This window comes from Micropterus salmoides, unplaced genomic scaffold (genome assembly GCF_014851395.1).
Source record: "Micropterus salmoides isolate LMB-PRFRI ecotype aquatic unplaced genomic scaffold, ASM1485139v1 Ms_hic_scaffold_18, whole genome shotgun sequence".
NCBI classification, from domain to species: Eukaryota; Metazoa; Chordata; class Actinopteri; order Centrarchiformes; family Centrarchidae; genus Micropterus; species Micropterus salmoides.
The window spans coordinates 15,047,237-15,067,447 of record NW_024040928.1 but is presented as its reverse complement, the minus strand read 5'-3'; the positions used below and the strand labels follow the sequence as shown (position 1 = coordinate 15,067,447).

At 40.2% G+C, this 20,211-nt stretch overlaps 1 protein-coding gene across 1 annotated transcript in view; it reads left to right on the top strand.

Moving 5' to 3' along the window:
- The window catches only part of LOC119909339 (potassium channel subfamily K member 2-like), a 34,231-nt gene that overhangs the window by 5,121 nt on the left and 8,899 nt on the right, over positions 1-20,211 (top strand). Inside the window, exons 3-6 of the mRNA XM_038727522.1 lie at positions 4,488-4,605; positions 8,992-9,152; positions 12,470-12,665; positions 19,522-19,664. Of these exons, the coding sequence (XP_038583450.1) occupies positions 4,488-4,605; positions 8,992-9,152; positions 12,470-12,665; positions 19,522-19,664 (618 nt within the window). The remainder of the gene's footprint in view (positions 1-4,487; positions 4,606-8,991; positions 9,153-12,469; positions 12,666-19,521; positions 19,665-20,211) is intronic.

The window sequence follows — 20,211 nt, the reverse complement described above, 5'->3', positions numbered from 1 at the left end:
CACACACATTCATACACTGGCGGAACAGCCAGGGGCAATTCGGGGTTCAGTATCTTGCCCAAGGACACTTTGACATGCAGCCTGGGGGAGCTGGGATTGAACCGCCGACCTTCTGATTAACGGCCAACTCGCTCTACCACAGCCACAGCCGCCCCTATACAGATGTATGAGTCCATTATTAGTTTCCTTGTGAAGCGGACTTGCAGCAGGTCGGAGCTTTTCTATCACACAAACACTTTGAGGTGCTTTAGAGGACGTTTTTTCGTTTTTTCCAGTGTCTCACTGAATACCTAAAAACCTGGTCAAAGCTGGTAACCATGAGTCACATCTCTCGCCCAAGTCCAAGCGGCATCTCTCTCCTTTTACTTAAATATGACTCCTTCTGTCACTGATCTTTCCACTGAATCAGTCTGTACTCATTGCAGTTTACACACTTCTTAGTCCTGGACTTCAGAAACAAACTGAATTAATTACTGGCTCATGATTTTAGGCTTATGAAAACTGGACAATTTGCCTATATGAGGCATTTAAGAGCACTTTCATGTTTTCCTAACGCTATCAGGCTAATTGTGAGCCAGGTTCTACAATATATGCCTAACAAGAATCTTGTTATCTTCTTGCAATTATTAGACAACCATCCAACCAAACAGCTCTGTCCATCAACCATCAGTAGTCCCCTGTGTTCAGCATCTTTTCTAGCAACTATTTCTCTTCTGATGATTTATTGATGAACAGCTTCAACACCGGTGTCCCTCACTCACTTTTACTTAATTATCTATACACATACACACCTCTGCAGGCTTCCACTGATCAAAAGCCAGTCAGCAGAGGGTTGAGGAGAGATGTGCTCTCAGAGGGAGTAATTAAAAAAGTGAGTGATGTCAAAAAGCTCAGACGATTCAATCTACCCTGGCTGTTTGGCTTAGCTTGAAGCCAGCCAGTGTGGTCTTCTTCTTATCATTTCCCATGGCCATAGTTAGTATGCATACAACTGAGTGCCAAGAAAGTGAATTAATATGGCCACTTTGGCTGTGAAACAAAAGGGCTGACTGAGCCAAGCCTGTGTGATTGTGTGATTTGCTAAATGACGGCGCAGAGTGGATGTAGGGTTCTTCTTTGAACCCTATCCTTTGTTATATTTGGAAATGATTAGGTGTATAAAAGAGATAAAAACACTGAACTATTGATGTGTTCACCTTTGATTATTGTGTTTATTGTGTCTGAATACATTTGTATCCTCTGTATGTGTATAACCAAAGTAGTTTTGTCTTTCGGTTGTCTTATTTTGAATGGGCGCTCACTCAAAACCTAGTGGCTACTGTTGAATCTTTCATTTCAAAGAACTATGTGTGTGTGTGTGTGTGTGTGTGTGTGTGTGTGTGTGTGTTTTATGTTTTGTTTTTGGATTTCAGCCACTTAGGAGAAGCAGAAAAGCTGTCAACCTAATAAAATATATACAAAATAAAATGTTACAGTAGCCTTTGTCTAATAAACTTCATATAGTGAACTTGTAAGGAAACATATCAAGCAGACAATGACTCATTCATATGGAGTGTCCAATACACTCACTCCTCTTTTAGCTCTGTTTTGGTCTCCCACTATTATCTGGCTCTTTAATCGCTTAATGTTCCATTATGTTCACCAGCTAGTCAATAAGTTTAGTTAGTCTGCAGTTTGCAAACATCAAAAGATGTTTTGATGAAAACAGCTGTCTGCTACAGCTGAGAGAGGTGTCATGTTTAGTTTGGATTTATTATTTATGATCATCACAAGTAGCTACAAAGTTTTTACTGGTTAATTTAAAAGCTCTGTAGCTGATTTAAAAAGTGTCATTATCATTAAATAAGGGACTAATCCTTATTCTCTACCATATAGTCCTAAATTCACTAACTACTTATTAACAATTCATTATCAGGTTGTTCCCAATTAGCTCCTCACTGTTCCTTTGTTAAACTGGATATTTTGTGTACTGTTGATCTGTTAATATCAAAATATTTTCTCTCTTCCCTCTATTGGTATTTATCCTAATAGATAGCTTTGGCTTTCTTTGTCGAGTTTTCATTGGAAATACCTTCTACAGAACAAATAGTCCCTATGAGAATAATTGTTTGTCAGCTTGTGTGGGTAAACAACACACAGTTCCTTGTAAGCTACCACACCATGACCACACCACAACACGCACTGCCATCAGCCCATATCTTCCCACCTTCTGACCCATGTTGTGTTAACTCGTGTGTTGTAGTGCCTGTTCCCTCAGTTTCCAATCCATTATTCATCCATTCAGCTTTCACACACTAGATCTTTACTGCCTTATCACATTCAGCAGTCAAAGGTTAATGAAAGCTCTCTCAGTTTCACTTGGGATGACGAATTGCAGAAGACAACACCCTGACATTGCAGTGACCATGAGTTTGTGTGCACGTGCAGACTCAGAAAAAGCTGACAGTGCTAGTTCAAATGGACTGTGTATAGTGTTATATGCTTTACATAATTATTGTAACATTGTTGCTCTGTTTCCTAAGGTTTATTGATGTTAAATACAAATAATGGATAATCATTTCTAGTACATTTTAAGACATGTACAACTGATTATATCATATATATAGCATTGGTTCAGTAGCAATGCTTGCTGTCCCCCTGAGGTCTCAAAGCTTTTTTCTTTCATTTGTCTCAGTAATGACTGTATATCTTGAGAAGCCACTAGGACCCAGAGAACTGCTGTGATTTGACATAGTTAACTGATGAGATCAGGTTAGTCCAGCATTTAGAGACCTAGCACCCTGCAGTTGGTAGTTTCGGCTGGCTGATGCCTTTCAAGCTTTCCATTGCAGCACAGCACATATGCAGCTGCAGATAATGGGGGGCACTACTCAAAATTCGTAGTGGAGTTTGAAATAATGGATCCTTGATTTTAGACGGTGGTAGACAAATGCAGGCTTCTCATTTAGGCAACTATCAGTTTTGCTGGCTGAACTGACAAATGTGGCAGACAGATGTTTTCAGCTGTAGCTTGCTAACTAATTAAGCTAACATTAGGTCCAAGACTTGGTTGAAAACAGTCTCTGGGATACTTTTGAAGGTTTCTAGCTGAATCAGTTAAAAACAAGCAACCTGTAAATTTGCTTGATGGCTACATAAATGATATATTGCTAAAAGGCTAAAGATAAAGCTGCATGTCTCAAAAACAGAGAAGAAAAGGAATAGGAAGAAGAGAAAAAGCTTTTAGGTTGAGGACTAACCAGTGTTTTTGGCTAATCTAACACTATCTTGGGTAATGTTTTTCGGGTTAACAGAGTTTAAACTTTCCCAAATACAATAAAGCTCTGCCAATAGAGCTGCTATCATTAACCTAAACTCTGATATAGTAGCACCACAGAAGCGGCCAGAGCTTCACTCCTCCGCCCCTCTATGTTTAGGTGATTGTGGGTGTGAGAAGTCGTGCAGTGGTGTGTTTTCCCCCCAGCTGGTGGCTTCACTCCTGTCATGAGAGCACAGCCCTGAGTGGGAAAACACGGTGCTGTTCTGTTTCCTGTACAGCCGGCTGGTGTCTAAAGGGCTTGTCACACTCTGCTGGGACTCGTATCACAGCTAGTGCTCTCCCACATACACAGACTCATTGTCACCTGGGCAAGACTAATCAGCACAATAGTGACCCAGCTGAAAATTTGTTTCTTTTTTATCCAGATTTAGAAGATCAACAAAATGATTAAAGGTTATTATAATCCAAGGAACCTTTGATGAGAAGATTAGTCCATGTCCCTGGTTTTTCATACTACCAAAACAGAGCTACATGTACATAGATTAGTGTTCTGTCTGGTTTCAGGCTGTTCTGTTAACATGAAGACGCATCAGGCAAACTCTGGAGTGTCACATTATCACAAACCTACAGGTGAAGCAAACATGTATAGAAAGCAACTGGTCAATGCGTGTGTTTTCAAATGTTCTCAGTCCATCCTGTCTTGAATTTTACTTTCAAAATCAAAGTCCAAAGCTCAACACCTATAAATGTCTTCTGATGCTCTCAGCAAAGCAGACGTTGTAAATGATGCACGATGGGGTGAAATCATACAAGTATCTAAAACCATACCAAGACCAAAATATGCAGATGTGTAGTCATAGAAACATTTTCAGAACATCTAAATATGTGTTTGAAAAAAATGTAGGCACAATATCTTTTGAACATCTGTTCAAAACCCTCATTTTAGTCCATAGGGGGTGTAACGGGGCTCTTTTGTGAAGAGTACAGTGGTTTAAAACATTTCTTATGCATTTTCTAAATGTGACAGATGGCCCTCATTGTCTCTCACAACTCCTTATTGGTTTTGGATTTTTATCTTGGCTGTCATCTATTCCCCCAGAAATCTGATGCACACCACTATTTTTCAGATGTTCCTCAGCCAACCTCATACCACACTCCCACTGGGAGACACACACTGCATTATGTGCTAATTTTTTTCTTCTTCTTTTTTTTTTACTTTCCGCTCCAGCAAGTGGTTTCAGCAGTCCGAGCAGGTGTGAACCCTTCAGGAAATGCATCCAATCAGACAAGCCTCTGGGACATCAGCTCCTCCTTTTTCTTTGCTGGGACTGTTATCACCACTATCGGTAAGAAGGGTAGTTTCCCACTCTTTAGCAACTAACTAGCAAATTCTTTTGTTTTTGTAGGGAATTCTGACAATGCACTAATTCTATGCAATGCTTTCTCAGTTTAATAAAAACAGTTTTGAAGTGTCGCCACAGTTAGGTACTCCTTTCTGCAATACCCTTTAATTCACAGCAACAGAAATTAAGTATGCAACTTACAAAATAAAAATAAAAAATTGCAATGTGCAATATATCAGACAGTTAATCTGTGTGTCTGTTGGAGATAATGGGGATCATCTGGGTACTGACTTTCAGTGCATATAGAGTCAATGCTGCAAGGACTAGTTTGCGTTTCAGAGATGTGGCAACACTTTGATGTGCTTAAAGGGATCTGACACTATATTAAAAGAATAGGAGTTTTAAGGGTCTGTGCTCATTTGCTCTTAGTTACTGTGCTATATAATCAAGGAGCTGTCATCTCTCTAGGGCTGTAGAACATTCATACAGACTCTAACACGCTTCCTTTTTCCAGCCTTTTTTAAGCCATCGCACGCTCTCTCTGTCACCTCCAGCTGTAGGAGCTTACTGATCAGGAAAACGCAACAGCTCATACACACACAGCTCGTCTGACAGCTCATCTGGTTCTTCCAAGCGGACCTTGACAGATCGGTGCTTCTGTGGGCTATTGGGTTCCATTTCACATCTCTACTGTAGCATCCTGTCAGAGCACATTCTCTGATCAGTAAATGTAAAACCTTGAATTGAAATGAATTGATTTCGCTCCCTGGTTGGAGAATTAGTGAGCTTGTTTTTCAGAGTAATGGCCATCATTTGGAGGCAGAATGCTGCCTTTGTGAATATTTTGTCATGAGTTTGCGCTCGCTAACCAAAATCATGCTCCTTCTCCTTCTTCAGATTTTGCTGCACTGCACCAGGTTTGTGCTTGTACCAGAATTGCAAAAAACGATTGTCCACAGTAACAGCAGCTAGTCTTATCTGGCTCTTCCAAGCAGAGCATAACACATCAGCGTGTCTGTGTGGTGGGCAGTTAGGCTCCACGTCATGTCTCCAGGATCCTGTCAAAGCTCGTTCACTAGTCAGTGTAATGTATTGTAAAGTAATCGTGTGTAGGCAGAGTGTAAAAGCTGCACTCTGGGTTTTCACTTTGCACACAATGAGTGAGTGCATTGACTTTCTGTTACTGAACTTAAGCTTGCTCTTTACAAAAGGCAGATTTACTGATGTTTGACTTAAGTGGTGTTTTCACATGAAATGAGCCACGGTAGTTTGATTGCCGAAGCAGAGAAAAAGTAGAGCTCTGTGGCTTTCATTTTGAGTACATAGATTTGTTGTGTTTGCTTTTTTCTTTTTGAAAACTCTAGAAAACATCTAGAAAAGGTTGCAAAGTGAAGGTGCACAGAAATAAAATAAAAAAAAGAAAAAGGTTTTTTTTTGGTTCATAGCAGAGTGCTTGAGTTTTCATAGCTTTGATTTTGCTGCAGAAACATCAGTCCCAGGTGGTGTTTTGTGTCACCTTCGATGCCTGTTAGTGTAAACAGGACATAATTGCTGCGCTGCCTGTTTGCAATCATCGTAATTGTGCTGTGGCCATTGCTGCAAAGGAATCATATTTCAGAGAAGCTATTCCTAAAGCCTAAAAAGTACACACAGATTGATTTGTTAATGCTCAGGTGAGGCAAAGCATGTTTCCCCCCACTATTTTCTCCTACCCCCTTTCTCTGCCCTCCTGAGAGTAAAAGAGTTGCACTAACAATTTATTAGTTTAGTCTTTCCTTATGTTATATTCCTTATGAATGTCACATTTCTCCTAGTGTATAGATCAACTCATACGTGAAAGAAAAAGTCATTATTATGTTTTTACACACAGCGGGGCACAGGTGTACTATTCAAAAAAGAACATCTATTTTATTTGTGATGTACAGTACCATGAAAAAAGTTGGCTTTTCTTTACTCATTGCTCTTGAAGCTGAATGTGTAATCCATCCAGCTACATCCTAGTGTGTCTAATTATAGGGAGCATAGTTGAAAATTATGCTGCCATTTTTTCTCCGAGCATCACTAAATTAGTTTAGAAGGAAGTCTTTATGTTTTTATTGTCACCTGCAATTGAACTGTTCCTTCAGAGATATGCTACAAACTGCGTCACACAGCATCATGAATGCAGTGATTTGGGGCCCACGCTGACAAATGGGTTTACTTTGTCCGTGTTGAGGCATTACCTCATTATAAAGTGGAAATCTTAAGGTCAATGTAGTTGTCAAGCAGGCAATGAGTGAAGTGTGAAACAAGTTGAATGATTTACTGGTATTTAACTGATTTTGGTGTTAATCCTTTAATTTGAGTCCTATAAGAGAAAAGTGTAAAAAGCAGAGCAGACTGTATAATGAAGTTGAAAAAGCAAGCTTTTCTGTATTTTTAACAACTTTCAAGTGCTGAAATTGTCTGTTTAAAATGCTTCCTCATTTTGCTATTTGTATCCTATTTAAATGACCAAAGACAGTAAATTGTCTCTGCCACCACTGTATCCCAGTGCATTACACTAACTCTTTTAGCTTGCCTAGGGTAAATTGCTTTTCATGTCTGATATTGAGAAATCATTCAAAGGTGAGCTGAGAATATGAACAAGAATTAATCTGTTTAATTCAGTTTGGAAAAAAAAAATAGAAATGAGTGCAGCTTCAATTTAGAGAGCTGCTGTTTCTTGTTTTGTTGTGCAGGAACACCCACAGGTGTTAAAAACGAATCCGACATCCTGTCTCTTGTAATCATGAGCTAAATTAGATTTGATGGACAATTCTTCTCACATTTTGTGTCCAACGTGAGACTCGGAAGTCATTAGAGGGCACCCTGCAGCTCCTATCCTGAGACAAATTGCTGCATTAATAAAGAAAAGTAGATGTAGTTCATTATGCAGACCCTTATGAAACGTTAAATAATAAAAGTCATGTGTTGGTGAATGTGTGCAGTGAGGTTTACAGAAGGCACAGGTCTTGAAAGTTTTTGTTTACAAGGATATGCAGCTCTATAAGCCCCATCTGCTGTTCTAGCTGCACATGATGATGGGTTTGGAGAGAAGATGAAAGGCAGTGAACCAGCCATGGACTCAATTTGTGTTTTTTTTACATGACTTCCATCTCTCACTTGTGACTTTTCTCCTAGCTCAAAGCCATTCTACTGCGTCTGTATGCAGTCATTTTATAGCACAGTTAAGCTTTATGAGACGTTTTCTTGTCTGCCCAGTTTAGTTTGAACTGATTACATCTTCTGCTTTGATGATAATATGATGTACACTAATAAGATACAGAATGTGCAACAAATAGAAAAGGTATAAGTAGTGGTAATATTCATGCTTGTGCTACTATCAGCAGCGTAACATAATTGTGATTGGCCTGGTGCAATTATTTTTCATGTGCCCCTCCCACACAGACCATAGGTACAGACACACAACGACTCCACTTAATTGCAAACCTGCAGCCTTCGATCAGCACCACGGACAGCAGCCGAAGTGCCAAACGCAAATCTTACTGCCTTCCCTTGTTTCAAACCTGCTGTTTCCTGCTATCTGTAGCCAGCCTGCAGTAACAAATCAAAACAAAGTAGCTGATACAGTATGTCTATAACCACAGAACAAATAGCAATCAAGAAAAGCACAGCAGCTCAATGAATGGATGACGGCATGTGATCACGATTCACGATGCAATTGTCGCTGTCCCTCGTGGGCTGGTCCATTGCACCGGTTGCACCGTTACCACTGGCTAATATAGCAGAAAAGGACCACACTTCCCAGGACTGTCTTTCACTCTACACATGAAGAGAAACAGAGCATTCAATAAATAAAATTCTCATAATGAAGAACCAAAATACATTCCTTCAGAAAGGTAATGCAACAAAAAATTTTACAAAATATTTGCACCCATACTTGAAATTGTAGAGAAACAAAGCAGTCTCCTCTTCTCTCTTGTACTGCTCTGCTCTAAATTCAGAACAGGATTAGAATTGAATATTTAAAATATAACTAAATTTTGTTTCTAGAGAAGCAACAGTAATGTTTACAACAGCATAGTCACTATATACTCTAAATACTATATACTATATATGCTTTCTACTTTCTTTTTGTGCTCGTTGAACAGGTATATTGATTAAGTATTTGAATTTTACTAACAAAGGTTTTATTGCACAGAGAGCAGCGTTTCTATGATTGTTCATTATGTAATGTTAGCATAATAACAGGAAAAATAGGGTGCGTCGATAGTGAGTATGCGACAGCTTCCAGCACACTGTAGCCGGTAATGACAACGCTAGCGCTGCCACAGAAACGCTAATTTGGGGACAAGTTCAAGGGACCCTACAGTGTCATGCCTTCCCATTGTGTTTCCTTTCTGTCAGGATTCGGAAACATCTCTCCTCACACAGAAGGTGGACGGATCTTCTGTATCATTTACGCTCTGCTTGGGATTCCCCTATTTGGATTCTTATTGGCTGGTGTCGGGGACCAGCTGGGGACCATTTTTGGGAAGGGCATCGCCAAAGTAGAGAAGATGATTGTGGTGAGCTCCTCAATTTATAATATATATATATATCTGTTTATGAGCTTGCTTTTTCTCTGAGTCATCTGCATCTCCCTGTATGTTTACCTATATGCAAAAAGCCATTTTAGTGTAGGCAACATTTCACGACTCAACTATCCAGGTAATGCAAAGCCGGCTGTAAAAATATATTGCCAGAGCTGTTCCTATAAATACCGAAGTGTCGAGATTAAAGCTGCAACATCCAAGTCCTCCCAAACACTACAATTGAATATTCACATTCAACAGTCATTACTTTTTTTTCTCAGACTTAAGTAGTCGGTACTTGACTATGTGGAAGAAGTGGATGCAGTTTTGGGGTTTCCATGGCAACAGACTCCTGGAAACCAATCTAAACGACGTTTTTTTCAGTGTTGAAAGCACATATTCCTGAATTACACTTGTTTCAAAGCAGCATTTAAAAATTCAGCAAAGAAAATATTTTTTGTTTTTGTTGCCTTTTGTGCTGAATTCTCTGGACTGTTGCCATCTTGTTTCTTTCTTTATGTCAGTGGAATAAACTAGCAGCACACACAGATCGATACTCTGAAATAAGGATGGTAGGTTTAGTTGCCACATTGCATTTCACACACTGACTTCTGTCCATATACAGGAATACACGTGCACACGAAAACACACACAGAGTTCTGGCAGAGCAGTTAGAAGGCACTATTACTCATGTTGGACATAGAGGATTTAAATGGACTCTGCTGGGCAGTCAGGTTTATGGTTAGTCATTATGTTTCTCCTGGAAACTCATAGGTTTTCCCTGAAAAAGCCAAGCAATCAAACAGCCACTCAGTGCACAAACAAATAAGGATGATGATCTGACAACAGTGGCTGTCGAGATGTTTCCACACTTAAAACAGATTAAATGCAGCAGAGTATATTTTATCTTCTCAAACAGTAACATCTGTTGTTTGTTTTTTACTTGTTCCTGTACCAGATCCATGTTTGCTTTTTATTAACTACATCATTTATCAAATGGACTGTGCAGGTGATTGATGACTGGAAGGATAATAATGACTCATAATAACAAAATCTAAATTAAACCTTAAATCATACAGACGGGTGCAATAAAAGAGTTGTCCATAAAAACAAAAGTGATATAAGTAGATAAGTACAAGCAAGGAAAATATGTGTTTTCATATAAGAAATACACATCCTCACAACGGGGAGGACGTTTCCATGACGGGGCGTATATGACATAATAAAAATTACAGTAACAGCCAGCAGAACGCAAAGAAGTGTTTGGAACATAGTTACACTGCAATGAGTTCATTGATATAACATGGATCAAGGTAGTTGAAAACGTCCACCTGAATTTCTATAAAATAGCATGATGTTCAAGAAGAAAATATCAAATTCTGTATGGTAAAGGAAAACAGCACATATGCTACCAGTTACAAATGATTTGTTTTCATGTTAGTGTGAAGAGTTAATCAGGTGGAGAGTCGTTAACATCCACGCGCTCAGTCAGTCTGGGTGTCAGAGGACTGTGGAGCCGTGTACAGTATGTTGGTAGAGAAGTCATAAGAACTAACTAATATCAGGGCCCGGTGGTAGGAAGAGACTGCAGAGTGAAATTCTTTTTCCATAGTGGACCCTCAGCGATTTGAAAGAGTTCACACAACTGTCGCGTGTTGTTGTTGGTTATGACAAGTATCACAGTCTTAGATGCACATGGGTGCTTTTCTGTTGACAGTAGCTTAAGGGGAGCACTATTCAGCTGCCCCCAATGATGTAGGTCTAATAAACTGTTGTCGTAGCTGATATTTTAGGAAAACAAATGAAACCCTTTCAGTGAGATATTTACCTTAGGTTTAGTACAAACATTGCGAAAATTTCCAGATACCTTGATTAACATTGTTTCCTAATTATGTCGATAAAACATAACCCCATGGGTGGCATTTTGTTTCTCTATTTGCTGTTACAAAACCCTATAAACTTAATGTTTTTAGGAAACAGTGTTATGCGGAGAGACACCACAATCTAGATACACTTAGAGATAAGCTTCACAGTAGCAATGGTAGAGAATCCCAAAATCAAAACATTTTTCTACCAGAGCTCATTTTCATAGCACGTTCATGTTTGTGATGTGTTAAAAGTCAGACAAAATGCTAATAAAAGTCCACTAAAACAGTCTCTGATTTAAGTATAACAGCCTCAACCTGTAAAAGCAATTTTTTTCAAGGAACCAGACACTTGGTAGCAACAGATTAATTATGAATTATTGCTTGCTATCCAGCTTCCCTCCCAGGGAGGAAGAGAGAGGTTGACAGCTAGCCTCGAACAATGGAAATGGAAGGACTATAGCAGCTGCTGAAGTAGCTGCCGTGCAGTGAAGATGCTGGTTGAGAAACCACCTCAGCTTTATTAGTCCCTAATTTGGTCCTGTGAGCCTCACTGTAGGTCTCTTTAAACTGTATAGTACTGTACTTTGTTCAGTGCAGAGAGGACATCTCAGATTCAGTGATCTGACGTCTGCCTGCTCTTTATTCTTCCCCTCAGGCACAATGCTTGGGCTTACATAACTGGAGGGGGAAAGGGCACGATGCACAGGGAGCCAACTGAAAGCAGTCACCTCAAGTGGAAAGGCAGCAGAGAAATAATGTACTGCAACCGCGATGCAAAAGAGGGACTGCAGGGCTGACATGAAATTAAAATTCTCATAGTTACAGTACATAGCACAGGCTGTAACTGCAAGAAATCCATTATGATATCTGCTAAAATGACTGCATGTGAAATATTTTATAAGTCATCCATATTACAGCACATCAAGTCACTTGCCACCTCTTCCCAGCTCGGGCAGGCGGTCCATCTGACAGTGAAAGTTATGTCACATGAGCTGGGCAACCTGACGTTTGATGTTAGAAAACAGCAAATGTATTCCTAGAAGGAGGTCAAAGGAAATGACTCATCACAATGTGAAGTGAGCCAAAAACAAATAAAAGCCTGTGGGAAATGATGGAGTGGGAAAGCATGTTTTCAAGTGTGAATTTTTCCTCCACATTCACTTGAGGAAAAGTGTTGTGCTACAAGAAATCCTCAACACCTGTGGACTAAACTGTAAAAATGTTCATGTTGGCCAATTAACAAACTGTTTTACACCACTAATCACATTGCATCACACAAAACCATCAACCCTATTAAAATTCAGGAATCTTTGCATTAATAGCCTTTGCTCTGAGCGATTATTTTCTTTCATGCATTCCCCTCTCCGCCCCATTATAAAGTTTATTTTCTGTATGTAGAAATTATATATTTTTCTACTACATCTACTTTGTATCTCCCAACAGAAGTGGAAAGTCAGCCAGACAAAGATCCGCGTGTTCTCCACGCTGCTCTTCATCCTGTTCGGGTGCCTCATCTTCGTGGCCCTGCCAGCCGTCATCTTCAAGCACATCGAGGGCTGGAGCACACTCGAGTCCATCTACTTTGTCGTGATCACACTCACCACGATTGGCTTTGGAGACTTTGTCGCTGGTGAAAAAGGTTCACTTGATTTTCTGTCTGATTTATAGGCCGTCTTTCATTTTTATGTCTGCAGCCCAGTTTAGAATCAGTGTATTTATAGTTCAGTTATTCCTCAGCCAGTCTGACTCAACAGATGTGCACCATAGTGATACAGTAAGCCTCCCATCAGCCTGCTATTACATTCTGATGATACATGTATTCTGTAAGTTTTTCTAATGCATCTGTATCCCTGTAATATGTTTTATCAGAAATACTCTTTACCGCCCTCTAAACTCAAATAGATTATGAATTTACTCACAAATCGTAATGGCACATTAAAACTAACATGTTATTAATCAATCATAAATCAAGCATAGATTTAGTTCAGGCCGGCAACGAAGTCAAGCTCCGCTCATTCCAGCACATCAGCTGACAGCTCAGCTTATTCCTCTCTTAGCTTTCATTGGCAAATTCCAGACAAGGAGCCTATTTAATCTGCCGTAGCCTACCTACCTGTCCTCGACGCTTCCTATGCAAAAAGCTGCCCGCCACTCCAGCTCCACCTGTCAGGCTGTATCTGATAGGGATGCACGATAATTATCAATCCGATAAGTATTGGTCCATCGGGCATATCTCATTATTGGAAGAATATCGGGGAATGAATTTGGCCGAATAGAATCAAACATGCTAACATGCGCCGCCGCGTGAGGGAGCTAGTTCCTTTCCTCCATCCCTCTGTATCTGCGTGATTCACTGCAGGTAACAATGTGCAGATTGAAGCTACATGGCAATCTAAGCTTAACAGTTAGACTTCAGACAGCTTTCATTCATCGTACATCTAGCTTTGCCAAGCTAGCGTTAGCGCGGTGTGCTTTTAATAACATAAAGGATGAGAGACGTGGACAGAGCAGATCAATTAACCCGTTCTACATGTTATGCTTGTTCAATGGATGTATCGACGTTTACTCTTTAGGTTTTGTTTCACATACTGCAGTAGCTTAGAGTTACCTTCACTTCAACGTGTCCACGATCTATCTCTGCGCTTGCCACTGTTTGTGCGTGTGAGCCTGCATATGTTCGTGTGCGGGAGGCACAGACCAGCAGAGGCTGCATCCTGATAATAAGCCCCAGGCCCATCTAACACCATGCTTCAGTGCCCATCTAGTATCTGATTAAACATGTAAATTGCATGTGCCTGCTCTGTTCTGTACGGGGGTTCTTTCCTGATTCCTGAGTGAATTATCTCAGGCAAATACTTTAATGAATACTAAAAATGACAAACATCAGCTCTCCTTTTGTGGGCAGCATGGTGGCCTAGTGGATAGCACTGTTGCCACACAGCAAGAAGGTTCACCTAAGGGTGAGTGTGACTGGTTGTTTTTCTATGTGTGGCCCTGTGATGGATTGGCAACCTGTCCCGGGTGTACCCGCCTTTTGCCCGATGTCAGCTGGGATTGGCTCCAGCCCCCTTGCGACCCTGTAGGCAGGATAAGCGGTTGACGATGGATGGATGGATGAACTCTCCTTTTGTATCTTATTCCTACATTCACATTTATCAGCGCCTTCCCATGCCAGCGAAACTGAAACATGTCACTCCTTACATTTAAAGGAATAGTTTTTTTACCTTTTTCACTCCGCCATGTTTAATCCACTGAGGTAAAAGACCTTGTTCAAAATGCCAGTGCCTCTAGTATTTATACAAGGATGTGCAATGTACACACAGTGCAGTTTATAATAAATAACCTCAAGCCATATTGTAGTTCATTTTTTAAAATATGCCGCATTTGGATCGCGGGCCTAGTTTGGCCAAACCTGCTATACGGTAAATAGGGAGTTGGAGGCAGCGGCCAGTTAGCTTAGCTTAGCATAAAGACTAGAAACAGGGGAAACCTCTAAAGGTTCGTGCAGACTACTCGACTCTCAGCAGCAGTTTGCTGTGCTGTTCACACTACACATCTTGTGTCAGGAGTCGTAAGTCGTTGTGGCATTCACACTACGTGACTGATAGATGACAGAGGGACACACACTACATGAGCTGACGATGACTCTGTCACCCGACGCTGGTCTCCAAACCACGTTTTTGTCACAAAAACACGCATGAAATGTGAAACAGGAAATGATGCAAACCTACACACGAAACAGCTGTATGTTCTTATAAAGCTAGCAATTATAAAGACAAAGAATATGGGTGAAAGGATGGATTAGCCCACGCAGGTAGCAGGCATTGTCTGTGCTACAGAGAGAGCTGGAGGTGAGTCAAAAGTGTTTTGTAGTGAAGTAGCTGCCTGCTCTCATTGGCTGTGGATGTCAAGTTGGCGGACTCCTCCAGATATTTGGCATGCTAGATATCTGGCTGCGTTGGCAATGTGCCAGTAATACATCTGGGAGCCCTTTTGATGCATTGTTTAATAGTTCACACAACTCCTGGGAACCGCAGATCGATCGCTGATTTAACCCCGATCACAGCCTGACGCTCGGCGACAGGCACATTGGGCTTAAAATTGTGTTGTGTGAACTAGGCTTAAGGTTCTCTAATTGACCCTTCGCTAAGCCACGCCCTGAATACCTAGCTGGCCAATCACAGTACAGTATAGGTCACGCTCTAACTGAGGTCCGACACTTTCATGGCTGCGCTCCATTGACTCGTATGCAAAAGGAGTTGTTTTCTAGCGTTTTTTGCTGTTTTTTTCCAAGATATGGTCAAAGCTGTTCATGGTCACTTGTAATAGTTACAGTCGCTACCCAGAGAGGTTGAAAGAAGAAGTACAATTAATCCTCTTTCCAAAACCTAAAACAAATCCAGAAAAATGTAGGCTGTGGATTATTCGTAATGTAATGTTAGTTAGCATTAGCTTACTACTGAATGTAACAATTTAAAGCCCTACTGTTCTGCATTTTAATGATTGTACTAGTGAATAGAGACCTAACCAGCTTTAAAGGAACAGTGTGATCCTTGATATCGTTGTCCTCTTTCTTAATAGTTACTAATAATACAGTGGTTCACTTTCACATCAGTTTGACATCCTGAATACATCCTTCTAATGCACAATGCAACTACAAAACTGTCTGCTTCTTTCTGAGATCGTTTTTTCCAAAAATTAGACAATATTTCTCCAGGGAGTGCAGTAACAGACAGTGGCAGCGCCGTGATAAACCGCTGTTTATCAAACTTAGCAACAGTAACTTAGGGATGTGTGGCTTACCGAAGGGTCAGTTAACATTATATTTGTGTAATTTGCACAAAGTCAAAAGTGAAAAGATCTCTTGGCTGGTAGTAGTTGCCAGGCAACCAGCAGAGCCTCCAGGAAGTTACAGGTCCCATTAATGAAAATAGTCCCACATTTTTAAAAAGGGCAATTTTTAAATTGTCATTTTACAGGTTAGTCAGTTGGTGGAAGCTGGTTGGCAGATTTTGTTATCTTTGGACAGAGTCAGGCTAGCTGTTTCCCCCTGTTTTCATTCTTTATGCTAAGCTAAGCTAACCGTCTGCTGGCGGTAGTTTAATTCAGACATGAGTGGTATCGATTTTCTTATCTAACTCTTGGCAAGAATGTGCATAAGCATATTTTACACACATTAATAACTGATCCTGTTGCCAGTTATGTGTTAATATGATGATACAGTATTTTCATTCCTACATTTTAGTCATAAAATATTTAAGAAAGATTATATCTAAAGAATTAATTGCACACATTATATATAAAACAGAATATACGTGTATGTATGTGAGAAGGAAAAAGCAACAGGGGAAAAAAGAGAGCATGTGTGCATCTTTAAGAGTGTGTGCATGTGTGTGAGGGTTTGTGCTGATGGTATTAGCTTGATTTGACCCGCTTAACAAACAAGGGAGAGGCAGATGTGAAAAATCAAAAACACTTAGCTGCTAGATTAAACCTCCCTGAGCATGCCTAATGCTTATAGATTAGATTACAGCACCTCTGCCAACCTGTAGTTACAGTAAACTAATCAACTGGTGCTATAATGGGTGGTTAACTGCACAGTGAGCAGGCAGGCTGTTGACTTGTTGAGGGTTTATGCAAAAGATACAGCACATGGTGGAAACCAAAACAACATGGAAATGTATAGAAGCTAATGTTTGCACATGGTTAGGACTTAAATTATCCAGGTAAGGCGATGCAACTGATGCAATGCATCCAGTATGGCCTCATGTGCTGTATCATGCAGATATACAGTGAGGAAAATAAGTATTTGAACACCCTGCTATTTTGCAAGTTCTCCCACTTAGAAATCATGGAGGGGTCTGAAATTGTCATCGTAGGTGCATGTCCACTGTGAGAGACAGAAATCACAATGTATGATTTTTTAACTATTTATTTGTATGATACAGCTGCAAATAAGTATTTGAACACCTGAGAAAATCAATGTTAATATTTGGTACAGTAGCCTTTGTTTGCAATTACAGAGGTCAAAAGTTTCCTGTAGTTTTCACCAGGTTTGCACACACTGCAGGAGGGATTTTGGTCCACTCCTCCACACAGATCTTCTCTAGATCAGTCAGGTTTCTGGGCTGTCGCTGAGAAACACGGAGTTTGAGCTCCCTCCAAAGATTCTCTATAGGGTTTAGGTCTGGAGACTGGCTAGGCCACGCCTGAACCTTGATATGCTTCTTACAGAGCCACTCCTTGGTTATCCTGGCTGTGTGCTTCGGGTCATTGTCATGTTGGAAGACCCAGCCTCGACCCATCTTCAATGCTCTGACTGAGGGAAGGAGATTGTTCCCCAAAATCTCACAATACATGGCCCCGGTCATCCTCTCCTTAATACAGTGCAGTCGCCCTGTCCCATGTGCAGAAAAACACCCCCAAAGCATGATGCTACCACCCCCATGCTTCACAGTAGGGATGGTGTTCTTGGGATGGTACTCATCAGTCTTCTTCCTCCAAACACAGTTAGTGGAATTATGACCAAAAAGTTCTATTTTGGTCTCATCTGACCACATGACTTTCTCCCATGACTCCTCTGGATCATCCAAATGGTCATTGGCAATCTTAAGATGGGCCTTGACGTGCTGGTTTAAGCAGGGGAATCTTCCGTGCCATGCATGATTTCAAACCATGACGTCTTAGTGTATTACCAACAGTAACCTTGGAAACGGTGGTCCCAGCTCTTTTCAGGTCATTGACCAGCTCCTCCCGTGTAGTTCTGGGCTGATTTCTCACCTTTCTTAGGATCACTGAGACCCCACAAGGTGAGATCTTGCATGGAGCCCCAGTCCGAGGGAGATTGACAGTCATGTTTAGCTTCTTCCATTTTCTAATGATTGCTCCAACAGTGGACCTTTTCTCACCAAGCTGCTTGGCAATTTCCCCGTAGCCCTTTCCAGCCTTGTGGCGGTGTAAAATTTTGTCTCTAGTGTCTTTGGACAGCTCTTTGGTCTTGGCCATGTTAGTAGTTGGATTCTTACTGATTGTATGGGATGGACAGGTGTCTTTATGCAGCTAACGACCTCAAACAGGTGCATCTAATTTAGGATAATAAATGGAGTGGTGGACATTTTGAAGGCAGACTAACAGGTCTTTGAGAGTCAGAATTCTAGCTGATAGACAGGTGTTCAAATACTTATTTGCAGCTGTATCATACAAATAAATTACAGTAGTAAAATCATACATTGTGATTTCTGGATTTTTTTTTTTAGATTATGTCTCTCACAGTGGACATGCACCTACCATGACAATTTCAGACCCCTCCATGATTTCTAAGTGGGAGAACTTGCAAAATAGCAGGGTGTTCAAATACTTATTTTCCTCACTGTATGTACAAATCTAAATCTATTTAAAATATCTAAATCTATTCCGGAGTTACTTATATCTAAATATATATGTATATTTTGACCTACATATATAGGTAGTTCATTTTCATGTCATGCCATGTTTGGCTCATTCCACGTGGGCTTATATGACACCTCTGTATGTCATCAAAAATACACAGAGGCATCTTCTGATACCACAGACACAAAGCCAAAAGAAATCATAACATAACATATAGATTTACTTGATTTCAACGTAAGTTTATGAACAAAATGTACATAAACTGTGCACCAAATAGCAGGGGAAGAAAGAATGTTTACCAGTTTAAAGGTACCCAAAAGTTATGTTTACATTCAGTGTTTGTTTGCTAGCAGTCTTCTTCTCCACTGCCTTTGTTACCGCCACCAATTACCTGTTAGCAGAAAAGTGTAAAACTGATGTAAATCACACAGGCAGGCAGTGTGATTTACGTCCTTGTGTGTGTGCACATTCAGACAAAATAGGGACCCAGTCGTAAAAACATTGCACCATAGCACTATACAAGGTTACTTCAACTTTCAATCCTATAAAACTTGCTTCCCTTATCAAGACTTAAATTTGTCCAAGTAACTCACTAAGTTTAATGTTTCGTATGTTTAAATCCAACACAGTCTTTGTGATGTTTTAAAATCTTTGCTTTTTTTTTTTTAAACAGAATATTAGTCAAAAAGAAAATACAACACTAAATAGAACATATTTTCTATATCACTAAGAGGGCACATGGGGAAAATTCAGACCTATATCTATATCAATTATAGTATTTGTAACAACTTCATTTTATATATGCAATTTAATTCTTAATACTTATTATTAAATTTCCCTTCTTCTTTGTATCCTATATATTCGTAGGAAGATATGACCTGTCCTCTAAAATGGAAAGACAGATGCTTATTAAAATGATACAATTATGAAAGTTAAAGACCCATTTTACTCAACTGACTGTATCAGACCTTCTTACACTAAAATCAATCCTGCTTGTGTTTGTTCTTCCTCTCAGAATGATAGTTTGTTATGAAACACATGCAACCCAGGATAATGTAACAGACTTACCGTATATAATCTACTTGTTGTGTCTTTATGTTCGGCAGGTGGGTCAGAGAGTCCAGAGTATCTGGACTACTACAAGCCTGTAGTGTGGTTCTGGATCCTGGTGGGCCTGGCGTACTTTGCGGCTGTGCTCAGCATGATTGGAGACTGGTTCCGGGTCATCTCCAAGAAAACTAAAGAGGAGGTGTGTGCTGATGTGCTGTCAGTTATGTCACACTAGAAGTGACTCAAGTGGAAGACCTCTCTCTTCACAGAAAGGTGGAGAAGATGTTGGCAGACAAGGATCGCCTTTTGCCCTGAGACCAAAGATATTTCAGTTCATAATCATTGTTCTCAACCAGCCCCAGCCCTATCAGTTACAAAACGTGTCACTCTTAGTGAATAAGAATACAAAAGATTTTTAGTTTGATGAACCAAGCTTGTGGGTTGCACTGCTCCAACTACAATAATACTAAAGTCCTCAAACCTCAAAAGCCTATTTGCATAATATATATATTTTCATCATGATGCTCAAATATGAAGGGTATGCGTGAAATGATCAATCACTCTCTAAACATGGCCAGATTAATTTTTTAGGGCCCCCGAGAAAAAGAAAGTTGCATTGGTTCCCTATTGATTCAAAAGTTGCTCTAAGACATGATTCAGTTATAATACAGAACCCAATTTGGTGCATGTTTACTTTTGCATTGCAAATACCCTAACAAATTTACAATTAACCTAATCATCAAAAC